General features: G+C 42.3%; 1 protein-coding gene across 3 annotated transcripts in view; it reads left to right on the top strand.

Annotated features, from left to right (window-relative positions):
- SMOC2 (SPARC related modular calcium binding 2) overlaps positions 1-17,773 on the top strand; it is a 174,318-nt gene that overhangs the window by 106,009 nt on the left and 50,536 nt on the right. For all 3 annotated transcript variants that reach the window (XM_075924671.2, XM_006121968.5, XM_006121969.5), the window contains exon 8: positions 10,035-10,221. In XM_075924671.2, the coding sequence (XP_075780786.1) occupies positions 10,035-10,221 (187 nt within the window). The remainder of the gene's footprint in view (positions 1-10,034; positions 10,222-17,773) is intronic.

Raw genomic sequence — 17,773 nt, forward strand, 5'->3', positions numbered from 1 at the left:
CCCTTTAAACCTAGTTACACTACCAGTGTAGAGTGCCACACTCTAGTCCATTATTTTGAAATAACTCCTGCTTTCCATGAGGAATATCACTTATTTCAAAATAGTTATTTCGAAATAGGGTAGTGTGTACTTTCCACTGCTGCTATTTCAAAATAACTACTTCCCAAAGTCATTCAAAGTAATTAGTCCCCAGTGGTTCCTGGGGATCTAAGTCAAGGTAGCGTATCCACATCAAGGGAGCCTGCCTCGGACTAATTTAGAAGCTTCCTTGTAGCGTGGACATGCTATTTCAAAATAGTTATTTCTGGAGTTTTTATTTCAAAATAATTTTCTATTGTAGACATGCCCTTAGTGACCTGACATCCTTCAAAAGGATATGAGAGTTTTATTGATGAACCAAATTTGCTGGTCAGTACTGATACGCACCATACTGATGCATAGTAAAACATGCATATCCTTTCGAAGGCTGTTAGGTCACTAAGCTATTGATGAACTTGGACCACTGGTGTAAATTGGTGCAACTCACTGACTACAATGGAATGTTTCTTTTCATCAGTTACAGTCAAAGGTGGGGCAATTTTTTTTTAATTCATGTTGCCCTTGTTTTACCCACAAAGTTTTAAGGTAGAGCCAAGCCAAAGGTCTGGCTTTGTCTGAGTAGCCAAAACACAAGATGAGCCATTTGAGCCGACGATAAACATATGAAAAATAGATGGTGTAAAACTATATTAAAAAGTTGCTGGCACCAAAAAGTAATTGTTCCTGCACACAAACCCCTGGCAAAATTAGACACCCTTCCTAATCTAGTTTCAGCTTGTGGTGGTTTTCCTACCTCTGCAATTAAGATCACTAACTTCCTATGGTCTAGACAGTGCACTGTGGGTGAAATTCATCCCTGTGCAAAGTGCCAGCACATGACCTCTGCATGATTTAATCTCACATAAACCTTCACAGTAGGATTTAAATGATGCATGAGTCTTGTGCTGGCCCTCCGCACAGGAAGAAAATTCACCCAGTATATAGCATCTGACACTGTGGTGGTGTGATGCTTTATGGGGAACATTGACAAGGGCTGATTTATGAGGAACTGTGCCTGAAAGAGAGACTATGCCTGCCAGAGCTCCCTGATTGTACTGTGGAGGGAAGATGTAATGTGCGACACCTGGCTTCTCATGACAGTAGTCAGTGTACCAGGTCCCTACCAATCTAACATCTCTCCAGAAAGGAGTTGTGAGGCAAATCACTCCTAATTTCCACAGCACCAGGGCCTTCAGCGTGCCAGCACAGTACCCAAAATGTGCAACCAGCAGGGCTGACAGCCTTTTTGTGCCCCTGGGCAAGGTGGGGAGGCCCAGCTCCATGCTCCCAGAAGAGGTGGGGCTGGGCAGCCAGCCCTCAATGCCACCTGGAGTGTGCCATGTTGCACCCTTCCCCATGGGAGCCCTCAGAGCCACCCAGAGAATGCTAGGCAGTGTTCCAGCAGCAATTTAAGGGCCTGAGGCTCTGGCCACCATCACTGCTGCAGAAGCCCCAGGGCCTTTGCGCTCTTTGCCCTTCATCCCTGTCCCCACCCCACATCAGTGGGTTTGTGTATACTCTGCCCAGTACTCGGGCCCATATACGTTTTCTGCCCAGAGTTGCAAAGTGTTCATGTTGTGTCCTGAACCAATGCGTCACTTACCCTCCACCAGTGATGGGACTCCAGCCACAAGTGGGACCTGTCCTGCCTGCCACTTAGCAATCCCATGACAAAGGATGGAAATGAAAACACTGCCTGTCCGCCCCCCAAAGCCCACTCTGGGGTTCCAGGGATTTTCTCTCTCTTGTGCCAAGGCAGTGAGTTGAGACTGTGAGTTCTACATTGTCCAGACTAACAATCCAGTACATTTCACAAGCACCAAATGCACACCAAAAAGTGTGGTGAAATAAATACATATACATGGTAAGAAGAGCTGTCTGCAATTTACTTGGAAAGCAGGTGTTGATTAGAGTATAAAAGATAGATGGAATGTTACCACCTTGGATTAGAACACAACAAGAAGGCTGGAAAATATTGGGTAATACCAATATTGTAGCGTGAGGGCAAGTTTAGGCCCTGAGTCCACATTCTGGAACTTGAGTGGTCTGATTTCCTTTGATGCTGACTGCTAACTCCCTTTGTGTTGAATTGAAACTGAGCTAACTCAGCATTCCTGTAAGTTGGGTTTCTTAAGTGCCTACATATGGACTGTATTTTTTATTAGAGTGGCTCAAATAAATTCTCATCCCCTCACTCCTCTGGCAAAGGATTTCACTTTCACAGGTTTGTGGAAAAAGTGAAATTGTTTATCCTCCCCCCCCCCCAAAAGTCCTGAAAACAAATTTTCTACAGGCAGAAAGTTTGCTAACCAATAGACTTGCAAAGTAAACATGACAGCCTTGCACAACTCTGGCTAATGAAGGAGACTTTCGATTGTTAGGAGCAGCTAATGGGCCAGCTAGCTATTGTGTTTGGAAAAAGTCAATCTTTTTTGTTTGCTATAAGTTTTCCCCAGTGAAAATCTATAGGGTTGCTCAATTTGGGAAAAAACTACAGCCATATTATGCAACAGAGAGAAGCCATCATCTTCCCTTTGTTATTTGTTCAGTGAGAAATGGTTTCACAAAATGAAGGAAATTTTGCTCTCACTTATGCCTATACAAGTTAATGGTTTGGGCAGAAATTGGCTTTCCTTACATATGGGGAGTGCCATAGAATTCCTTCTGTATAAGCATATCAGGTGACTATAATTCTGTCTCTGCTTATCTTGGGTTTGATCCAGCTCAATGAAGGGGATTGAAGGTACTCATTTCCTCAAAAGGGAGAATCCAATTTGCAGAGAGCTTTTCAACTACTTTGGGTAACTGTTAAGCCTGATGCCACGTCATTGACCACTGGCCTAAAATAATGTATTAATTATGGTGGTGATTTTATTTAGAATTCTGGTAGAATTCCAGGGCTCCATTTGACTTGTGATGTATAAAAACACTTGTCTTTGGCTCCAAAAATTATAATCCAATTAATATTAATTTACTTTTTCAAGAAAGCTTGCTATAGTTTGCATTTTGTTCTTGCAAAACAAGCAAACAAAGATTTGGCAAAAATGAACTGCTTCCATCATTTCTGAGATGTTATACAAAAAGTTTGATCTCAGAACTTCAGGATAAAAGACTTGCTTTAATGCAAAATGGCTATTTGAAAGAGATCAGATTTAAAAGCCAGTTTATAAACACGTATGCATGTAGGTTTACTCACTTGAGGCCTGAGTCAACATCCACTGAGGTTAGAAGGAGCTTTTCTATTGATTTCAATGTAGAATGGGCTATGCCCATGAGTAGTCCCCATTGAGTTATAAATATAAGATTTCAGAATAATTTCATTTAGGATTGTTCATTCATTTATTGGCCACACTGGGTTGCACTGAATTCTGTGATAGGCAATTGTATTTTCTCATGATGATAAGGGTCAATGCAAGCAAATGTTTGCAGAATCAAAGCCACAATTCCTAGGAAAGAAGTGGTACAAAATGTTCATATTGTTGGCCAAAGATAGATATTTGTGATTTTTCCCTGCATAAAGCAACTGTTTACGAAGCTGGCAGGGGCATGATAACTATCTCTTACACCAGCTGCCCCCTCCTCCTCCGACAAAGGGGGCATATCAGGGAAGAGACGGGACAGGCTGAGGGTAGGAGTGGGTTTTGGGGAATGGAGATATACCTATCCTTCACTGATCAAAATACCTTGTAATCAGCTTCCCAGTACATGTTAGCTCCATCAATTCAGAGAAGCTTAATTATAACTTAATAAGCCAAATTTTTGTCCAAGTCATAACTGACTGCAATAGCGGCTGCACTGGTGTACATTAGAAGATTATTGGCCCATATATATAAGACTTTAGAAATATATCAGCATCAAATCAAATGTAAATAGATAAAGTTTACTAAAATGTTTTAAATAAACTGGGATATTATTTTGATATCATTTTGACCAACATAATATACCTTTTATGCAATTTGATGCATCTCTGTACTGAATGTATGAGTAGGATTGCCAGGTGTCTGGTTTTCTCCTGGACAGTCCGGTATTTGTGGCCTCTGTCCAGTAAAATACCAGACATTTTACACGTCCGGTATTTTTTGTTTTTCTCGGACAGGTGGCCAGTGGGGACGTTCTTCCCCTGCCACAGCTGGTGGAAGGGAGCCGGGAGCATGGGAATTTAAAGGCACAGTGACTTTTTTTTTCCTCAACAACTTTGGTCCCTCATTTTTGTTTTGCTCAACAAGTATGGTCCCCCATTTCTTTTGTGTTTGTTTGGTTTTTTTTATTCAACCAACTTTTTTCCCGCCATGGTTGGTATTTTTTGTGAAAGTATCTGGCAACCCTACATTTGAGTCCTCTGAATATATGACTTCTGTACATCCCCAGGGAAACATCAGAGAACTGCAAAACTCACTTTATGGACTGCTCAAGAGTAGTTGACATGTATCATTTTTGCTTTTTGTTCATGGTTTTCTTGTTACTGGCTTTATGTGAAGTGCATTGAGCTTCAAGGCCCAATAAAAGATCCTTTTGCTCTGGAAACCATCCCTGTCTAATTGTCGTTTCATGGCTCATTACAGTAATAAGAAAAGGAGGGAGGGCGTATCAACTGAAAATGGAATTTTCTTCATGTGGATTCCTTTTGTCATGTATATGCTGTTGAGGTTGAGGAAATTGAGAGGAAGAGTTTATGTAGAGGCAGGAAATGTTAAAGTAGTGCACAGGCGCCTTTGTAATTTTCTGCAGATTTTGACAACTCATTTCTGCAGAACAAACTAATTTTGAGCATATGTGTAGACAGCATTTCACAATCAAGCAGAAATAAATCATGCAGGTTTGCAACGGGAAAAATCCCATATGCTCATGGAAAACGCTGGTGAGGTATGTTTCATTGTCAAAAAACATTTAGGAAATAAAGGATTGAAACATCCAATGTTTCATAGCTAATGTGTATTATGTATACATCTAGCTACTAGGGTGATAGGTACTTTAGGACTACTGAAGACTGAGGGAGAGATAAGTCTTTCTTCTGCATTGTCCCTCACAAATGATGCACTGTCCTTTTCTCATTTTAATATCTGATCCTGCAAACATTTACTCATGTGAGTAACCCTGGCTTACATTAAATAGCCTAATTGACTTCAAAGTGATTCACTCACATGAATAAACAGCAAATGGCCCTATGGCACCTTAGAGACTAACCACTTAATTAGCTTTATTAATACAGATCCTATAATTGACAGGTACTTCTGCTGTTATTTATATTTATAAATATCTTGGTTTCTGTTATTTCCACTCCAATTCATCTGATGAAGTGGGTTTTGCCCACAAAAGCTCATGATTCTATATCTTTTGGTTAGTCTCGAAGACCATGTCTATACAGGGGAATTATTTCAAAATAACTCCCCTTATTTTGAAACAAGGCGAGTGTCCACACTACCAAGCCCATTATTTCAAAATAACACCTGCTTGTGAAAAAGAATAGCTTATTTCGAAGTAACTCTCAAGTGTAAACATTAAGGTGCTGCAGGACCACTCGTTTTTAAAGTTACAAACTAACACAGCTACCCCTCTGCCATTTTGACATTGTCCAGTTCATTTCCTTCCCCCCTCTCCCAGTTTTCCTTCTAAAACAAAATTTCTGGCAAAAATCAATCTGATTTTGGTAAAGCTTTCAATCTCAAAAAAGCTACATATTCCAAAGGAACACAGTTCTGTTGAAGTGCCTTTGAGTAGCTCTAATAATTATCCATGTACTTAAATTACTTTTGCCGTGGTATAGATTTTTTGTAATGTTTTTTTATAATTTTTCTGGCATCGCCTATTGCAGTCCCCTCCCCAGTAGTTGTCAGATTGTTTGGGCAATCTCTCAGGAGCTTTGCAAAGTACTGGTATTTACAGTGATTTTGCTAGTAAATGAATGTTTGTTGATCGTATGGTAAAATTTGGAAAAAGTGAGTGAATAAGTTTTGTTTATTTTAGATATAATATAAAGCACATGGATCACCTGATAAAATTAATAAGCAGTATGGTTAGTATAAAACAACTCACTCCTCAATTAACTGCACCACTTTGTCCTACAACTTATCTGTGGAACTCATTGCCATGAGATGTTATGATTGCCAAAATATAAACGTATTTCAAAAAGAACTGGATAAGTTCATGGTGGATAGGCCTAGTAATGGCTATTAGCCAAGATGGTCAGGGACATACTTCATATTCAAAGCAACACACTTCAGGGACACAATTCATATTCAAGATGACTCTGAAACTCTGATGATCCAAAACTAGAAGTAGAAGATGGGTGTATTATCATAACTGCCCTATTCTGCTCATAGCCCATTTTCAGAGTTAGGATTACTGAGGAGAATGGAACATGGTCTGATCCAGCATGACTGTTCTTATGTCATATGACTAACTCCACCTCTTCCTACAACTTCTAACCTTCATGTTGTTATGGTTTAGAGATAGTAAGTACTTCTTAGGATATCTATACATATGGTGATGCTGCCTTTTGAGGGCATATTATTATGGCGCCAGATAAATCTCTTTGTTAGATGAGAATTCTTAACATCTGCCATGGATTCTGTTGTCCCTGTGTTTAGTCTACTCCCCTTTGTCTTCTTCCCCTGCTTGAAAATCTTGCGTCACTCCTTCCTTCCGTTGTTTACTATGTGTGAGGCAATTTTAAATTGCTGTTTTCCTTTCTCTCCTCCAAGAAAAGATCCACAGTTCTTGCTCTGACCACTTATGCAATGTGGTTTCTAACACTTCACACTGCTTTTGTAATGCTTCTTTGAAACTTCTCCAATTTATCACTGCTTTTCTATATTTTGGACACAAAAAACTAGACCAAAGGGGCCAAATCTCAGTGCAAAGCAGACACAGTGCTGGTTTGAACAGGCAGCTGAAAATCCCCTGATACAGAGGAATCCCTGGAAATCTAAAGACAATATCCCTACCTCTGTATGACCTGTTTCTAGACTCAGAAAGCAGGAGAGTGTCTCACAGGCATACCAGATATGGGAGGGGATGTGTCTGAACGCACCACCTCCTGTGGCTCTGGGCCGGTGGTATGGTGCCATTCCGGCCCATCAAAATTAGAGTTACTTCAAGGCATAAACTTTTGTGGGTAAATCCCACTTCATCAGATGAATTTGATGAATTGGATGAAGTGGGTTTTACTCATGAAAGTTTATGCTCCAGTAAATCTGGTAGGGCATGTCTACTCCAGGAAATTATTTTGAAATAACTAAATTCAACTTAATTTCTGATTTTACAAAATCAAAATAGCATGTCCCCTTGACATTAGTCCAAGGGAGGCTCCATTAATGTGGACATGCTACCTCGACTTAGAGCCCCAGGAAGCACTAGGAAGTAATTAGTTCAAATTACTCTGGGGAGTAGTTATTTTGAAATAGTGGTATCAGAGTGTCCACATTAACACTATTTTGAAATAGCAATTTCAAAATTAGTGTTATTCTCTGAGGAAAGCAGGAGTAGAGATTTCAAAATAATGGGCTTGGTAGTGTGGATGCTCCACTTATAAATTAAACCTAAGGGGGTTATTTTGAAATAATTCCTTAGTGTAGACCAGGGCTTAGTCTCTTGCCACATGATTTCTCGTTGTTTTTGCAGATACAGACTAACATAGCTACCCTTCTGGGAATACTGAAATACGTTACTCCATTCTCTGTTCTTACCAGGAAGAGGCCAGATTCTGCTTTTAGTTACACTGGAATAAGACCAGAGGGAAATCTTTGTATTCAAGTAATCTGATTGCAGGCCATGAGACACTTTGCTGATGTTGACTGCTGGAAGGCATTGATCCCCACAGCTCCCAGTGGCTATGGTTTGCCATTCTCGGCCAATGGAAGCTATGGGGATGGTGCCTGCAGGCAAAGGGGCCAAAGGAAATGCTGGCTGCCCTTTCTTGAAACTCCCATTGGCTGGCAATGACAAACCATGCTACTGGGAGCTGTAGTGGGGGGAGGGGGAGTCTGGGAATGGACAATGTCAGCAAAATGCCCACCCCTGCTCCATTTGGTTCTCTTTACTTTATCAGATGAAGAGTTCAACATGTAGAAAGAAAACAAAATGAACATGCAGGCTAAGCAATGTATTTTTCAGGGGTGCACCATGTTTTAATGCCATCATCATCATGATCAAGATTCACTGAGGAAAAGACTTATTTTGATTTCCTCCATGCACAGGCTGGTAATGGATTTCAAGTCAGTGAAACAAGAGCAATTGTAATAAGTATTTTAAAAGTGAAAATAATTACGTACTGCAAAGTTATTAAACAATGCCTCCACCCACACTAAATAGATCCTCTAATTATGGTGTGTAATTTGAATGTCAATACTTTTAAAACTTTTTAATATCATGTTACATTAGTGCTTATACCTACCAAAGGGTGTGCAAAACTAATCAGAGCTTTGGGAGCCTCTTGCTCTACTGTTCACTTGCCATACACACCGTAAGGGACCATGACCACAGCTCTGAAAAACCCCCATCAGTGCTGGGCAATCAAGTCAGCAGATTTAGCTTTTCATATTTGTTGGAAGCGATTCATCATGTTTTGGGAACATGGCCATCTCAAAGCTAGACTTGCCTGCTATTTATGGTATCAAGATATGAACAGAATTTGCTCATTTCTTTTCCACCATGCCAAAGTATATCTTAATAGTACCTCTGAGTAGCAAAAGGATAGGGATGAAGTTAGAACAACAGCATTTTGCACCATTGGTGCCAAGTTTCTGTAGGCAGTGCCTCTCCTGTTGATAAAGCATTTCATTCACACAATGGATGACACGAGATGAGATTATTTTGAAGCCATAACCCACTGGCAATGGTTCAAAAACATAGTCCAAGATTTATCTATAGCCGTCACAGGTTTATTTGTGAAAAGTGGTGAAGACTGCTGTAGATTCAGAAAAGAGGTGAATCATTAGCATTCCAGCTTACTCATTGCACTTAAGTGTTTAGTTTTTGTTCACTAGATGAAGACAGGACTAACACAGAACTAATTCTTTATTAACCCGTTATTCTTTGTGGGATCATGCGCACAAATACAGAACGACTTTAAAGTTCCTGGAAGACTGAGATTGGCAATGAAATGTTTTGATTTCTGAAGTCTGAATCTAATCCAGTTTGGTAGTGATCAAAAATCATTATTGCCTCAAGGCTCTGTAATGGCAAATATTAAATAAATTGGTGATATCAGTTGATTTCTCATTGGGCAGCTGTCCACAAACTGTTGGCCTCCTTGTCCACAGTTACAGCAGAAAGGCCAGCAACTGAATGGACATGAAGACAGAGCTACCCTCATACTCCTACAAAGCATGGCTCCTCCAGAGGAGAACCGTTGACTGTGTGGGAGGATTATACTGCCTCTTCGACTTATATTGATAGCAGAGGTATTTAGTCTCCACAACTGATAATACATCACTTTTCGCCAACAAGAAAGAAAGGAGGAAAGATGGATCTGCAATTAATTTAAGTGTTTCTTTTTATTCCTTAGCTGAAAGCAAAGAGCAGAATATAAAAGTACAGAAGAAGTGAATTCATTTAACGTGGCATTTTTAAAAAATGGATTAAGATACCTTTCCCAATGATCTCTAAAAAGAAAGTTTCACTCATCTTCATCCTCCTCCCCACCCAAGAAAAATCATCTAAAAGATACCCAATAAATGCAGCTTTCTTGGATATCCAAGAATACCCCTTAGCAAAGGGTAATATGGAGCTGTCACCAGCAGTTTGGAGCAGGGAGAGTGTATGCCAGAGGGGGCAAGGGAGAGGGCATAATGCACCTGAAGTTTGAGTCTAGTAAATGGAAAATATTATCGCAACAAGTCTTTTAAAACCTAGTTCTCAGATGTGATAGCATGGAGCTAGGGATTATCTATCGCTCCATTAATCCAGAGGGCGCTTGCTGTATCCTCATCAGCCTTTCATTTCTTTCTTTCCAACAGCATCGTCATGTGATCAAGAACTTCAGTCAGCACTGGAGGAAGCTAAACAACCCCAAAAAGACAATGTATTCATTCCAGAGTGCGCTCAGGGAGGCCTTTACAAGCCCGTGCAGTGTCATCCTTCCACGGGCTACTGCTGGTGTGTTCTTGTTGACACAGGACGTCCCATCCCTGGGACATCAACTAGGTAAGGCAGTAGGGGTTGTGATGTTTTCATGTGTCTCCTGATAGGATTATTGGGCCAGAAACTCCATTGGCAATGGAAATAGACTGATATACCTCAGTTACGGATCTGGCAGTGTGAATTAAGACCTGTCAAAGTGTTAGACTAGGTGTCCAGCTGCTGGCATCTCCAATCTTCTCTCCACATACATTCCTTTTAATTTATGCTGAGAAACTAGAGGGTGGAAACTGGTGAAAAGTCAGCATAGAGCAAGCCCCAATTTCTGGCACTAAGATGATGAAAGAGCCAGTTGACGCTGTCCACATAAGAAACCAAAGCCAAAGTTAGAAATGTTTCTCCGGCAATCCCCCCAGTCATTTTCATCAGACAAGCTTCCATGGAACAATTGCCTTGAAACCACTAGAGAGAGGAAATATCATTTTAGCATGTTATTAATAGATGCTTAGAATTCTCTCCTCTTAGCTGAGCTGAGTACATGGTAAAGCGTTCTGAGCCACATTGAGCAGATGTATGCAGGGTGAATATCAGATTCCAAAGGAAGTTATTTAGACCAGTTACTGAGGTTTGGCTCCTATAGGAACACTACAGAAACTCATTTAAAACCTGGCCAATATGTACAGCCTCATGCAAGCATTGACCTTTTTGTGGCTTAGTCAAAAATAACTTTTGACCATCTCATAAGATGTGTGGAGAAAAATGGTTAAGAAACTGATAGTACCCTAAGAATGCGATGCAGGGCAATCTTTTGTGTTCTTGGAGCACTAATTTATTGACCATGTATTGAGTTGTTTTGATATCTGTTTATGCAGTAGACTGGACCACGCCTGCACAGTGCAGACTCTTAGCCTACGTAGGAGGAACCCACGGTCACTGGCAATCTTCTATTTCTCATCCTTTGGAAGCTACAGCCCTTAAACTGTCAAACTAAATTACCAAGATTGGCCCTGAAACTGTATGATCAGCACTTCTGATGTTCCCACAGAACCTGTAAACATGTAGCCTGCTCAGAAACAGCCCTGCTCTTGTTCTCTCAGTTTAAAAATCATTTTGTCTTGATCCACTTGTCAGTGACATTTGTGTTTTGTTTATTTTGGGGCCAGTGAAGCTTTCTGTGCCTCAGCGCATAAGCATAATCAGCTTCCGAGGACCTTCTTTACTGCCCTCTCCAGTCAGAAACTGAAATTTCTTCACAGTTTCAGGTTGGATTAACCTGAATCATTCTGCTATTTGCTTCATGGGGCTGCCCTTACATTTATTCATATTGCTTCCTTTCGTACTGCATATTTCCTATAGCCAAGCATTTCATGTAAATCTGTGCTCTCTCTAATCCCTGCACCTCCTTCCAGGGCCTATAGTTCTGGTATAAAAGGTGCTTTCAATATATTTTGATAATGGTCCCACCCCCTCTCTGGAAAACAAGGGGAAGAGCACTGGCAGAACTGACCAACAGAGATGGAGGTCCTCTTCCTCCATTGGTCTGTGGAGAGCCGTCAATGAGTGACCACTATGCATGATAAATAAGAGCTGAACAAGAGGCAGCTTTCATCATCTGTGGCAAAGCTCCAGTTTTGCCTTATAAGTCCTGTGCTCCTATTGGCGTTCGGAAGGTGGGTGGGCATAAACCCACCCAGTACGAGTCCTGTGCTTCTAGGTAGTTTGTCTCTCAAAAGCTCACTCTGATTCGTGATGTAGCCTCTCCCCCTTTCTGGAGGCAACGGTCACAACCTACTGAACCACCTTCCTCATAGGCCAGTCAAGGGGTTTGGTGTGAGAATCCTCCTTAGTCTCAGTCTTCCCTCTCAGGGAATGGCTCTGTGGTGGTTCAGGGAGGGTAGAGGAGAACCCAAGCACACCCTCTACTTCAGGTTCCAGTCCAGGGACCCTAATGGCAGCAGCAACAGGTACTACACCAGAGCTATAACCCTGTCCTGGGCCACTTTTCCAGATGGCCCCTCCCACCTTGTTCCTGCTACCTGACCACTCTCAGTTCTTCCATGGTGTATCAGCTAACTCCCAGCTCCTCACCAACCATCCTCTCTGACATGGCACCTTTTAAACTAGTCCCAGCAGGTTCTTCATAAGCTGCTGGTGTTCTGAGTAGCCTGTTTCTCTTAATTGCTTGTAGCAAGCTCTTAATTGTGTCTTTATGGTGTCTGTCTGACTTAATTGGTTCTAGCACATTCCTGATTGTTCTGGAGAAGCCCCTGCCCTGGTCACTCATGCATTAGAAAACTATTCATCCAGTGGCCAATATACTTATTTTTTACCAGGTTTCTGCAGCCAATTGATCTGGGTCTGTCACACATTCCCCCCGCTTTTCCATCTAGACATTGGAGGGAGAAGTCAATATTCTTTTAACTCAGGTGCTCTGTTCTGGGACACACAAATAGACAGGCAATAAGGACTTGTGAATAATGGTGCATCTGGTCTTCCCATCAAACCTTTCCATTCAAAATGCAAATCAGAGGAATGACTATAAGAAAAAAAACCCAGAAATCCAAGATGAAGGACTAACACTCAGGATAGCGCGCAAGAAAAACACTCTTCAAAAAATCTTTATTAGAGAATAACACAATACACTGGAGTGGGCTGCTGTTGACGTAGCAACTTGTGCTGTACTTGTCTGTGATATGAATTGTAGCCTGATCCAAGATTGCATCTGAATTCCGGTTACCACTGTTAGGGTTGACAGGTTCTTTGTCCCAGGATCAGTCCCAGTATTCAATTATTTTATGGTTGGAAACCCTGATGTGCACCGTTGCAACACTCACACGATAGGAACCCATATTTACAATTATAGTTTATTAATGCAATTAGCACAGTCACAAACACTCCAGTTTCTTTAGATAGGGAATGTACATTCATATTTCTATACCATATATTCACACTATTCCTGCTAGAACAACCTGAGGTGTTAGCCATCATCTTCCTCATTACCTTCACCTTCCCTTTCACCACAGGGGCCATTATTATGGCTTCTTCCCTGGACTACATCTTCTTCTCCTACCACCCCTAGGCTGGGATGCCATTTTTATCATATGTTAACGCTGATGTTATGTTTGATGCATCTTCAGTAGGGGATGTTTCCTTTTCTCCTTATTTGTATTTCCTCATCTTACTAATGGTAAAGTGTCTTTTCCAATATGTCAGTATATTATTTATCTCAGCTTATTATCATGTGTGTCAATTCATTACCTTTATTATATCCGTTCTACTTGGTTATTAGATCTGGTCTCAACTGGTAATGTTGGGTTTTTCTAAATAATGATGTACCTGCTAAGTTTGAGGGTATTCTTGGAAGCGCCTATATCATGGAAAGTCCCTTGATCTTAATACCATCAATTTAGGTGAAAGCACAGTTAGCTCACACATGTTCAGGACCTATCTGGGTGAAAGGTCCCTGGCAAAAATACTAACTTTGCTTTCACTCAACATATATAACATGGCCTGTAAGTCTTTTTTACTACTGCCAATATAAATCTACTGTAGCTTTATATATGCACTAGTGAGGTGGTTAGCCTGAGAGTATTACCCCCCCCCCCTTTATGGAGTGAAATGTAAAATGAACCTCATCACCCTGGTATGGATGTAAATAGTGAGGTATGTGAAGGGATGGTTTCAGTGGTATGTTCCCCCTCTGAGGAGCATCATACAGAAGATACTTTTGATGATTGTAACTTTAGGGAAATAAGGAAAATTGCTTGGTTCCCCATTAAAGCTTGGTTACTTTGGAATAATCTGGATTTGTAACAGGATACTCCAAGGGACCATAAGGGTACCTACATTGATTGGTTTTGATTGGTTACCATGCAAAATTGGCCATAGAGTACCCAGAGTCTTTTACTTAGTTAACCTCAGTAGGCATGATCATGATTACTTATTCCTCTTCCGATAGTCCACACAGAACAGCGTCTGTATCAAACACATTACATCTACAGGTGCACTTAACTTCTCTTTTCTGCTCCCCAATAACTTGGGATGTTTCATTGGGTTGTTAGTCTGTACAAAAGATACTATAGGCTTCAAGATTTATACTAACTTGCCAAAACTAATGTTATACAGGCAGTCCCCGGCTTACGTGGATCCGACTTACGTCGGATCCCTACTTACGAACAGGGCTTTTCTCGCCGCGGAGGACATGGGCGGTGGGACCGCCCAGACGCACTGCGGTCCCACCACCCATGTCGTCCGCGGCGAGAAAAGATGCTCCGCGTCTCCCTGGTCTGCTGGGGGAGCCCCCCCAGCAGACCAGGGAGATGCGGAGCAAAGCCGTAGAGGACGCGGGCGGTGGCGCGTCTGGGCGGTCCCGCCGCCCGCGTCCTCCGTGGCAAGAAAAGCCACTCCGCGTCTCTGTGGTCTGCTGGGGCCCCCCCACAGCAGACCAGGGAGACGCGGAGCAAAGCCGCGGAGCAAAGCTGCGGAGCAAAGCCGCGGAGGACGCGGGCGGCGGGACCGTGGCACGTCTGGGCGGTCCCACTGCCCGCGTCCTCCGCGGTGAGAAAAGCCACTCCGCGTCTCCCTGGTCTGCTGGGGGGGGGGGGGCGCAGCTAGTGCGCCCCCCCCCCAGCAGACCAGGCTTTTCTCGCCGACGCCTGGGGTAGAGCAGCTGGGGGGCTGCCGGGTTGGTCTCGCAGCACCGAGGTGCGGCGCTACTGGACCAACCCAGCAGCACCCCAGCTGCTCTGCCCCAGCTGTCACCAAGAGCAGCTGGGGTGCTGCCGGGTTGGTCCCGCCGTGCCAAGGGTCGGTGCTACCAGACCAACCCAGCAGCACTCCAGCTGCTCTGCCCCAGGCGTGTCCGATTCAGCCGCTGCTGGTCAGTTTCAACAGCGGCTAAATCTGGATGCGTGGGACAGAGCAGCTGAGGCACTGCCGGGTTGGTCCCCGCAGCGCCGCACCTCGGCGCTGCGGGGACCAACCTGGCAGCACCCCAGCTGCTCTACCCCAGGTGTCCCCAAGTCAGCTGTGGCTGAAACTGATCAGCGGCTGATTCTAGGAAGCCGGGGGCAAAGCAGCTATGCCTCGGGCTTCCTGTAGTCAGCCGCTGGTCAGTTTCAGCAGCGGCTTAATCGGGGACACCTGGGGTACCCGACTTACGTACAAATTCAACTTAAGAACAAACCTACAGTCCCTATCTTGTACGTAACCCGGGGACTGCCTGTACAGGATACAAGCTTGACAGTTACTTGCATTACTGCTGAATCAAATGCAAAGCAGAGTATAATGAAGCAGGAATAGAGTTGCAGTAAATATAACAAAGGAAAACTTGTGCACTGGTTACAGAATACAAACAACAGTGTGCGAGTCAGTGCTTAAATGTTTCAGCTCTAAAGCATGTAGTCTACTTTGGTCACCATAATAAATAATAGTCCCATTAAAAGTCAGCCAACATACAGGGATGGTGTAGCTGCATTTTATCCCTCTACCCCAGCCCAAACTGCCCCTCTGTCATTTTGAAGCCAAGGATTGATGAGCTGTCAATAAAAGTTTTCCAGAGAAGAGAGGGCATTGTGGATATAAAACAAAGATGATGGAATAAATGGTTAAAAATAGTGGGTAAACTAAGCTACCATAAACTCCATATTCCTCAAAGGCATATAAAAGGAATTTACCCATTTCTCATTTACCCTTGACTATGCTAGCGGGTGGAGTGGGATATTAATAAAAGAAATTAGAGCTTCTTGGCAATAACATTAATACATCTTCTGCAAAGAAATGCAGAACTCAGAGGCTGAACGCATAAAAAACTTGTTAGGACAAACCCTAACACCAGTAGAAGTGTATCTGATTTACACTGATTTACACCAAGTGTAACGTTAACACACACACACACACACACACACACACACACACACACACGCTCCCCTAAAGTTATTTTAACCTAATTGTTAAAAAATGTGCTAATATCTGAAACAAGACTGTAAGCAAAAGTGAAACTAACTGCACTATTACCTTTTCTACATCGGGTGAAGTTCACATAAATGAAAATAAACATAAACATGAAATCAAAGGCCTTGATCCTGCAATCCCTTACGTAAAGTTAAGTGTGAGAGGAACAGAACAGTGCTTTCTAATTTCTGTCTTGGCAGCATCTCCTTTCCAATAAACAGGTCATTCCTTCTGCCACCCTGTTGTATTTAATATCTTCTTTCTTTGGGTGTCAGTGCAGCTACTTCTCTGTAGGCTCAGCTTGGACATTTAGGGTATGTCTACAGAGTAGGGCTAAAGCCAAATTAAGCTATGCAACTTCAGCAATGTCAATTGTGTAGCTGAAGCTGAAATAGTTTAATTTGGCTTTTGGCGTGGTCAACACAGCAGGAAGTCAAAGGAAGAACACTCTTCCTTTGACTTCCTTAAGGGCTACGTCTAGACTGCAAGCCTCTTTCAAAAGGCTCTTTCGAAAAAGAGCGTCTAGACTGCAAGCAGTACTTTCGAAAAAGCAAGCCGCTTTTTCGAAAGAGAGCACCCAGGCAGTCTGGATGCTCTCTTTCGAAAAAGCCCTGTTTGCATTCAAGAATGCCTTTTTTCGAAAGAGAACTTTCGAAAAAAGGCGTTCTTCCTCGTGAAATGAGGAGTACCGCCATCGAAAGAAAAGCGGCGTTCTTTTGATTTAATTTCGAAAGAACTCGGCTGTAGTCTAGACGCAGGTGAAGTTTTTTCGAAAAAAGGCTACTTTTTTCACAATGCAGTCATTGTGAAATGAGGGCTACCAGGAGCTAGAGTAAGAAGTCCTCCAGTTCAACATTATTTCAAAATAAAAGCTTGTAATGTAGATGTGCACTATGTTACTTTGGAATAACATCAGTTATTCAGAAATAACACTGCTGTGTAGGCATAACCTTGGTGATAAGATCATCATTATCAGCTGCTGCTTCTTCTACCAATTTTATTGACTTTCAAGATTAAAATCAGACCTTTCATTCCCCACTACTTTAACACCTATTTTGCTTTATGAGCTTATATTATATATGATGGGCTGCATTTGTATTTACCATGAACCTAAGCCAATGGGGCAAAAGTTCAGATGGCAGAGGAGAAAGGGAAGGCATAAAGCACTAACAATAATTGGCGGGGGGGGGGGGGAGAAGGGGAGGAAATGGAGGGGGGTATCAAATTAATTTGGGATCAGGCTGGTTGCCAGATAGTACATTAGTGTGCACCACTCAAAGATTTCTCTTTCACTCTTTCCCTGGCTGATTGAAGAGGTCATCCATCAGATAGTTGAATTCTACCTTTGCCATCAAAGCAGCTTCTATTCCCATTTGAAAAAAAAAAAGGGCCTTTTTCACTCAGAGGAGACACACTCACATGGGCATGAAATTGCATTGCACCTTCCTGGAGCAAACTCTTTATCTGATGGGCCCCTGGACAATTCAATAAACTTTCATCAGACTGTGAAGATAAATTAAGCACTGAAGAGGAAAAAATGTCTCACTGTTTCAGCCTGCCCTATAATGAAGAGCCAGAAAGGTCGAGTGTTGTTCTTGTAGCTAGTAGAGCATCAAGATATTACAAAGCTTTTAAAATGAATAGCTCATTGATGAAAATCAGATAA

Source organism: Pelodiscus sinensis, chromosome 3 (genome assembly GCF_052426305.1).
Source record: "Pelodiscus sinensis isolate ZL-2025 chromosome 3, ASM5242630v1, whole genome shotgun sequence".
NCBI classification, from domain to species: domain Eukaryota; kingdom Metazoa; phylum Chordata; order Testudines; family Trionychidae; genus Pelodiscus; species Pelodiscus sinensis.